At 27.9% G+C, this 9,273-nt stretch overlaps 1 protein-coding gene across 1 annotated transcript in view; it reads left to right on the top strand.

The window, feature by feature from the left end:
• Nucleotides 1-1,018: 1,018 nt before the first annotated feature.
• Nucleotides 1,019-9,273, top strand: part of bru3 (CUGBP Elav-like family member bruno 3) — a 284,720-nt gene continuing 276,465 nt past the window's right edge. Inside the window, exon 1 of the mRNA XM_075374732.1 lies at nt 1,019-1,139. Within this exon, the coding sequence (XP_075230847.1) occupies nt 1,034-1,139 (106 nt within the window). The 5' untranslated portion in view covers nt 1,019-1,033. The remainder of the gene's footprint in view (nt 1,140-9,273) is intronic.

The raw sequence follows: 9,273 nt of genomic DNA, 5'->3' as shown, positions 1-9,273 counted from the left end.
TAATAATTAATTTTGTTGGGGACAAGTTTTTTATTATTATTATTATTATTGTTAACCGAAAATAAATACTCAGAAAAGAAATAGTTAAGTTTGAAAGTTTTTATTTTTATTTATTATTTTTTTGTTTTTTTATTGTTTATTTTATAATTAGAGATTATTTCTTTAATAAAATACAACATACGACTATTTTGTAATTAATTATAAAAGAATATTCTATTATATCTTTGAAACTAATAAAATCAAAGTGTTTTTATTGATGAAATAGCATGAAGCATATTTTAAAAATTTTATATATATATAAAAGAAAACAATGATTATATTTAAATATCATTAATTTATAAATTTTATAAATATTTTTTTGTAATTTATTTTTTTATGGCTTAATTTTTATTCTCTGGGTAAGAATATTTTGAAGTATTATTTTATTTTCATTTTGAATAAATAATTCTTTTTTTTTATAGAATAACATTTTAATCTTTGACATTTTTAATATTTCAAACATTTTTTAATTTCTGATCCAAATACAAAAATATTCTGATAATTTCTACTTTATAAATTTATAAAATATTTTTAAAAGTTTTAAACTGATAAAATATAGAATATAAATTATTATTTTAACGAAAAACAATGAAAATTCGTCATATTTAAAAGCAAAAAAAAACACTTTCATTCAGTAATTTTTTTTTTTAAGTACTTACAATATATTAAACAATTCATTTACAAAAATTATTTATATAAAGTATTACGCTAACATCGTAAAAATTTAAAACAGGCTTATGATATTAAATTAGTCTTTTAATCTAATAAAAATTGATAAATTTACGTTATTTTGTTTATTACAAAAGTTATTTGCTATTAATTAAATTTAATAACAAAGAAGGTAAAAACAATATTTTATTTTTAAATATTATCATTATTATTTTATAAAAATCAGTAATTTAATTTTTTTTTAATTTATTACAATAATATTTTAATTTATTATTACTTTTTTTTGTTATTGTTTGCTGGAGCAGACAGAAAGCTGTTTGCTGGGATGCTGAGCAAGCAACAAACTGAAGAAGATGTCAGACAGCTATTCGCTCCTTTCGGTACAATAGAAGAGTGTACTATTCTTCGAGGTCCAGACGGTACAAGCAAAGGTAAATTATAAAACAATTAATTATATTCTATACTGTAATAGGATATTTTTAATATGTTATTATAAATTAATCAAGATAAGGTTTAGTTTGGGTTTTGAGTTGTATTTCATTAATTTATCTCCATTTTTATATAGCTACTTTTTATATTATTTATAAAAATAATTTTTACTGAAAATTATTTCTTTTAAAAGACACAATCTGCGTCCAGGAAAAGGTTATAGTAGAAAGGATTCGAAAACAGTATTTATATTAAATTATTACAATATAAAGTAAAAAATTAAATTTTAAAACATTTGGAATTATTTTTTTTTAAATCATTTTTATAAATTATACTGGTAATCGTTTATTATTAATTTTAACGATTCCTTTTTAATCGATAATGAACAGACATATTAATGAATCTTCTCTTAATAATCGTTAGAAGACTAAACAATAGCTTTTTAAAATGAATTTAAACAAACTACTCCTAGGTATAGAAATTATTAATTTTTTTTTATCTCTATCATCAGTTTCTATTATTGTAGTATAAACATTCTTTATAGATTGTTGTTTCCTTGCAAAGAAAGTACATCTTTTTTAAGAAATGTTACATAAAAAAAAAATCACTCTTGATAGAATAGAGATTGTGAATGTGCTGCCATATTAGTAATCGTTTACTGATTTAACACAAAGATGCACTTAGGGTAACAAGAAGAAAACTATCTCCAAGTTTACTAAAATATAAACTGTCTTGATCGGCTATTAAAATGAACAAAATGGAATTTCCAGTACGTTATAATTACTTTAATTTTAATAATATCAGAGACTTTAAAGAATGTTATGATGTTGAATAGTAAGCCGTGGGGGATTTCAGGCAGGCGCTAAAAAAGGTTCCGAACCGGTGGGGCAAACCTGCCGTGCTGGGTGTAAAACCGGTGGTCGGGGGACGCCCCCTTAGGGTCAAATGGACACGTTCCTTGGCCGAGTATACTTAAGTGGATGTCCGGCCCAGGAATGTAGGGGAAAAAATGTATTACGTCTTAGGTTTTCGCCCATTAAATATTTAACTTTCTACTGTTGTAAAAAAAATATTGTAAAATATAACTCTCTATAGTAAAGTAAGGTAACTCTATTGTAAAATATAATTCTCTAACTACAAGTGTTATAGGTCGATCTACATACAATTAGATCGACTTACTAACACTAGTAGTTAGAGAATTTTAAAAAGATCAATTTTTCAATATATGTTTATACTTTAATTGCACTTATATTTCTCTAAACCTTAATTTTTAACAAAATATATTTTTCTTTTATTATTTGTTGAACCCACCAAGTTGGTCTAGTGGTAAAGACGTCGACGTAAATTAGCTGATTTCAAAGTCGATAGTTCTCAGGTTCAAATCCTTATAAACGTAGTTCCTTTTACTCGGATTTGAAAACTTGATCGTTGATACCGGGTGTTGTCAAATAATTGCTGGTTTAGTACCTTGGTTAGATATAATTATTCTAAATATTTTGTTTTTTGCCGGTCTCCATGGCGCGAGTAGTAGCGTCCCGGTCTTACATCCGGAGATCCCGGATTCGAATTCCTTTCAGACGAGGCATTTTACCACGCTACAAAAATTGTCATTCATTTTATCCTCGAAATACAATACCAAACAGTGGTCCAGGAGGTAAAAAAAAATTTGTTTTGATGGTTCAATTAAATAGAGTTTTGTAAATTAATTTTATTATAATATTTGAATTTGTAATAACATTATACCAATATTGCATTAAAAAACTTTAAGTCATTGATGGTTGACACAAGACTGAACAACAAGAGCGTAAGACCATAGTTAAAAATTCATTTTAAAAGTAGTAACAAAAAAATGACAAAACATTATTTAAAAATTAAATAATTTAATTAAATAACCTCATTTTTATAACCTTGAGTCTTAACACCGGTAGTTTTTGATGGTTGAGTTTCAATTAACCATACGTCTCAGGAAAGATCGGCCTGAGTTTGTTCAAGACTACGTATTTACTGGCACAGTTGCATTTCACTGGTAAGTCGCTAATAACTTTAAGAATTGTTGATCCGACTATAAATAAAAATATTAAAAAAATAATTATATTTATATTATGTTCATACACACCCGTTTATTTAAAATTATCAAATTTAAATATTTTTATAGGTAATTAAATTTATTGAGGTTTTTTAAATTAATTTTAATTATTTATTTGTCGTTTAATGGTATTTAAAAATATCATGGTTATTTACGACAAAATTTATTGAAAATAAGCGTAAAATCATTAAACCAAAAACTTTTTAATTACCTATTACAAATTCAAGATGTTAACACTATAAATTATAGCTCAGATAAATTTAGACTAAATGTAAATAAACCGATTGTAAATTAGGGTTAATTGATTCATAAATCCACTAGACCATTTAGCGCGGTTAAATCTTCACCGTAAATCAGCTGATTTCGAAGTGGAAAATTCTCAGGTTCGAATCCTAAAAAAGGTAATATTTGCTTTTATTCAGATATGAATACTAGATCATGGATACCGGTGTTGTTTGATAATTGGGTTTTAATTAACCATACGACTGTACTCGAGTCTCTACAAAATTATATCTCACTCACTATCACGAACAAGGGATGCAGCTGCCTAAGGACCCCGAACCTAAAAAGCTGCATGGATATTTCCGGAATATTCATAGGAAATAATAAATAATAATTCATAAATCCACTCTTGTGTCGAATAACTCATAGTTTTTAGTTTAATTTTTTAGAACATTAATTTTTTTATTACTGGTAGATTATTAATAAATTTTATATCAATCAGGTTTAATTGCTTCAGTCGTAATTATTTATCATTTTTCACATCGCAATAATTTTGTTTAAGATTTTATAATATGATCACCATACATATGTGAATAATATAGAATCAGATGCGTTGCAGCCAATAAAAATTCAGTACTTTTCTTTTGATTTACTCTAATTACATCTGGAATTATTTATACATATTATTTCTTTATATAATCTTCATTATTTTATAAGTAATTATTTTTTTCTTTATTTTTTCCTCGTTAAAAATTGCATTTATTTACCACTTAATTTTATACATTATAAGTGTATTTATAAAATAAATGTTAATACAGTTTAGTCTAAACGCTAAAATTTACAGAATTTTCGTTTATAAATTAATTAAACGAATATTCAGTTAATAATAATTGTTTTAAAATATATATAATTTTAGCCTGTCTATTTACTTAAATTAAATTACACAAATTCTATAACTTAACGTTTTTCTCCCGGTAAGATTTTCTTCCCGTTCGTCCTAATCGATTACGTAAAGAACTGCTTAGTTGAATTTAAATGTATAAATTTAATTTTTATAAGATTTTAAAGTAGAAATAAGATTTCATTCAGACGTTAAAAGCTAAAACTCGTTAAATCTATCGAACGACGGGATTCTTTTTTTCCTTTTTACCATCAGTTTCCAAGCACTTAGGCAAATAGTAGAAGTTGTCAGAAATTAATTTCCCGAACGCAGCCACTAAATAGAGTAGAATTGTTTCGGTAAAAACTTTTTGGAAACGAATTGACTGCAAAAGTGAGTCGGACGTTGAAACTTGTTTCCCTTCTTCCTCTTTACTTATCCGACGCACTACTTGCTTTTAATCATCTTAGAGAAATTCTTGGTTAAACTTTTACAAGATCTTGCAGAAACGTAGATAAAAGGTAAATAAATATCTGAAGAGTAGAAGGAAACTTTGAAGGGGGCTAAACAAGACTGACAGTGAAACAGATAAAAGTTGGGGGTAAGTTTAGGAGGGGTAGGAATATGTCAGAGAAGTTTTGGGTTTGGGTGTAACGAGAGAAAGAGAGGGGGTCTTCTCTCTGTTTGGCCCCCGGTTCACCCCCCCTTCCGACAGGGTCAGGTCATGTCGGCTGATTCAGCTAGCTACTCTACCTTCTTCTGTTCTACACTGCTACTAACAACTCGAATTAATCTTAACCCCCTCCCCCCTCACCAAATAACCCCTCTCGTAGAACTCCTCTTCCCCTCTCCAACCAAACAACAAATGTTTGTACTGGTACTTTGTTGTGTACCAGACAAGTAATTCGGCTGCTACTCATCCTACTTCATGTCCCTCTTCTATTGTTATTAAAATAAGATAGACAGATATAGCCAGATAGCAGATAGATATAGAAGATAGCCAGATAGCAGACTGAATAACGAACGCGATCCTAAATTTTAAAAAATCAGTAAAAGTTTAAAAAATAATTATTATGAAATTTATATCTCACATTATTAAATTACAGATTTCAATTAAACAATATCAGTTTACAAAAACTAATTAAACAGCAAAGAAAATTTCCTTTTATCCTAAAATTAATAAATTTACACGATTTTACTGATTTACATCAGTAAAATCGTGTTGAAATTTTAAACTAAAAGTTTTCCGAATTTAGGGATAAATTAAGTAATATTATTTTGCATAATCTCTTAGAAATTAAGTTTAAAATATAAATTAAAATCAAAAAAATTTTATTTTATTTGAACAGATTATTTTATTATTATTTTTTTTGTTTTCAGTCATTTGACTGGTTTGATGCAGCTCTCCAAGATTCCCTATCTAGTGCTAGTCGTTTCATTTCAGTATACCCTCTACATCCTACATCCCTAACAATTTGTTTTATACATATTCCAAACGTGGCCTGCCTCACAATTTTTCCCTTCTACCTGTCCTTCCAATATTAAAGCGAGTATTCCAGGATGACTTAGTATGTGGCCTATAAGTCTGTCTCTTCTTTTAACTATATTTTTCCAAATGCTTCTTTCCTCATCTATTTGCCGCGATACCTCTTCATTTGTCACTTTATCCACCCATCTGATTTTTAACATTCTCCTATAGCACCGCATTTCAAAAGCTTCTAATCTTTTCTTCTCAGATACTCCGATCGTCCAAGTTTCACTTCCATATAAAGCGACACTCCAAACATACACTTTCAAAAATCTTTTGCTGACATTTAAATTAATTTTTGATGTAAACAAATTATATTTCTTACTGAAGGCTCGTTTAGCTTGTGCTATTCGGCATTTTATATCGCTCCTGCTTCGTCCATCTTTAGTAATTCTACTTCCCAAATAACAAAATTCTTCTACCTCCATAATCTTTTTTTCTCCTATTTTCACATTCAGTGGTCCATCTTTGTTATTTCTACTACATTTCATTACTTTTGTTTTGTTCTTGTTTATTTTCATGCGATAGTTCTTGCGTAGGACTTCATCTATGCCGTTCATTGTTTCTTCTAAATCCTTTTTACTCTCCGCTAGAATTACTATATCATCAGCAAATCGTAGCATCTTTATCTTTTCACCTTGTACTGTTACTCCGAATCTAAATTGTTCTTTAACATCATTAACTGCTAGTTCCATGTAAAGATTAAAAAGTAACGGAGATAGGGAACATCCTTGTCGGACTCCCTTTCTTATTACGGCTTCTTTCTTATGTTCTTCAATTGTTACTGTTGCTGTTTGGTTCCTGTACATGTTAGCAATTTTTCTTCTATCTCTGTATTTGAACCCTAATTTTTTTAAAATGCTGAACATTTTATTCCAGTCTACGTTATCGAATGCCTTTTCTAGGTCTATGAACGCCAAGTATGTCGGTTTGTTTTTCTTTAATCTTCCTTCTACTATTAATCTGAGGCCTAAAATTGCTTCCCTTGTCCCTATACTTTTCCTGAAACCAAATTTGTCTTCTCCTAACACTTCCTCGACTCTCCTCTCAATTCTTCTGTGTAGAATTCTAGTTAAGATTTTTGATGCTTGACTAGTTAAACTAATTGTTCTGTATTCTTCACATTTATCTGCCCCTGCTTTCTTTGGTATCATTACTATAACACTTTTTTTGAAGTCTGACGAAAATTCCCCATTTTCATAAATATTACACACCAGTTTGTATAATCTATCAATCGCTTCCTCACCTGCACTGCGCAGTAATTCTACAGGTATTCCGTCTATTCCAGGAGCCTTTCTGCCATTTAAATCTTTTAATGCCCTCTTAAATTCAGATCTCAGTATTGTTTCTCCCATTTCATCCTCCTCAACTTCCTCTTCCTCTATAACACCATTTTCTAATTCATTTCCTCCGTATAACTCTTCAATATATTCCACCCATCTATCGACTTTACCTTTCGTATTGATTATTTTATATCTTCCCGATATTTTCATTAAAAGTCATTAAATTTTGTTATCTTTTATTGTTAAAAACCTTCATTAACAAAATTAACTAATGAACGATTTAAGCTCCTTTTTTTTGATTAACAATTATTCATTTACGAATTAGTTTTTATTTAATTATTTAATAATTAAGTTTATCTGGTAATAAATTTTTCAACATGTTACCAGCAATGAAGTAGGTACCTTATTATTGGTTTTTCGTATGTTTAACTGATGTTTTAATGCTGTGTTTACTGGTACGTTTTATGAATGCTGGAGAAACCTAAAACCTAAATATGTTTGACAAGAACGGACGATTTCAAACCTAATGTTTTGGGTCAGTAACACTGTTACACAACATAATAAAAAAAACACATTTTTAATCATAACTCAATACCATTGAATTAATTTTTATTTTATTTGTACCAAATTACTTGTCATTCAAAGGGCCTTTTAGTGAGATATCACAAGCTACATCGTCTCATTTAAAAAAATAATAAGTTTTCAGCCCTTAAAAATTCAGAAAACATTTAAGGACGAAATTTTGTTTTGGTAATTTAAAAAATAATTTTTACGATTTTAATCCACAGATTATGATTATTTCAAATGGTTTAAGAAGTGATATCCCATAATTTTACAGTTATTTTTATTGGACTGGAATTTAAAAAAAGTACTACCTACCCAAATGGTTTTTCGCACCTACCGAGTAAAGAAATGGACGGATTTTAATTCCCTTTTCACCAAAATTCGTTATTTTTTTCAGGTTGTCAATTTATGTAATTAAATGTTACCATTGCCATTTAAGATTTTTGAATTGGGGTAGGTATAGCGGAGTGGGTTCTACACCTTTATCAATAATTTTAAATAGCTTCCCCCGAGAATGATATACATAACTGCAAATAGAAATTCGGTGGGACTGTTGAATAATAAACGTGCAACTTTTCAAATAATCACCCGGTATACTAATAGACCCGGAAATGCTTCGCTATTGCTAAATTTGAGGGTAGAATTAAATAAATTTTGTGTTATATTTGAAAAATCATATTACAAAAATTATAAAACGTATAATATCAATTTACTATTAATTTCCTTTCTATCTTCTTATGACCCTGAGGATGTTTACTACAGTTCAAACCCCACCGATTTCACTACTATATAATTCATTAAAAAAAAAGTATAAAAAGTAACCTAAAACTTCTTTTACTAAATTTAGTATCGTTGTGTATATCAAGTGATATTATATATATATATCGATTGTCATTGTCTATATCGATCGTTTCCTATGTGGTTCAATGTGTCTCTTTTAAACGGTTTTGAATATATGCAACTAATAACATGTAATCACTCCTGGGACAAATAACAATAAATTGTAAAATTTTCACCGAAATCGGTTTTTGAGTTATTAGGGCTCACACAAACCGAAGATTATCTTTTATTTATATACATTTTAATGTTTTTTTATTTTATAATAATTATTCCCTATATGGATAGTTTATTACTAAATTTAATTCACGGGATGCATTAATGAAAATACATTAAATCATTAACAGAATAACCAAAATTTTGTTATCCTTTAAAAAATATACCATGAAATTCAATGTTTTCCAATTAATGTTAGTAGCTGTTATAATTAAAACTTATTTTATTATCGAATTTTAAAATTCTTATTATGTAACTGTCCGTTATTCCTGTTTAAAATTATTTTTATTAATACAGTTTAAATGTCTTCGTAGATTATTTTTAAGAAAATAATTTGCTAGTGTTTCTCTCTGCTAGGAAGTGAATTAATATTATTGAGATATTAAGTTACAGATAACTTCTATTGATAATGCAACATAATTAGAAGTTTTTATTGAACTACAGGTATATTATTTACCTGTTGTTCATAAGTAAATATATTGAAACGATTGAATAGAAGAAAAAGGAATTAAATTTTTTT

This window comes from Lycorma delicatula, chromosome 9 (genome assembly GCF_047948215.1).
Source record: "Lycorma delicatula isolate Av1 chromosome 9, ASM4794821v1, whole genome shotgun sequence".
NCBI classification, from domain to species: Eukaryota; Metazoa; Arthropoda; class Insecta; order Hemiptera; family Fulgoridae; genus Lycorma; species Lycorma delicatula.
The sequence above is the reverse complement of the archived record's forward strand: the minus strand, read 5'-3'. Positions and strand labels throughout refer to the sequence as shown.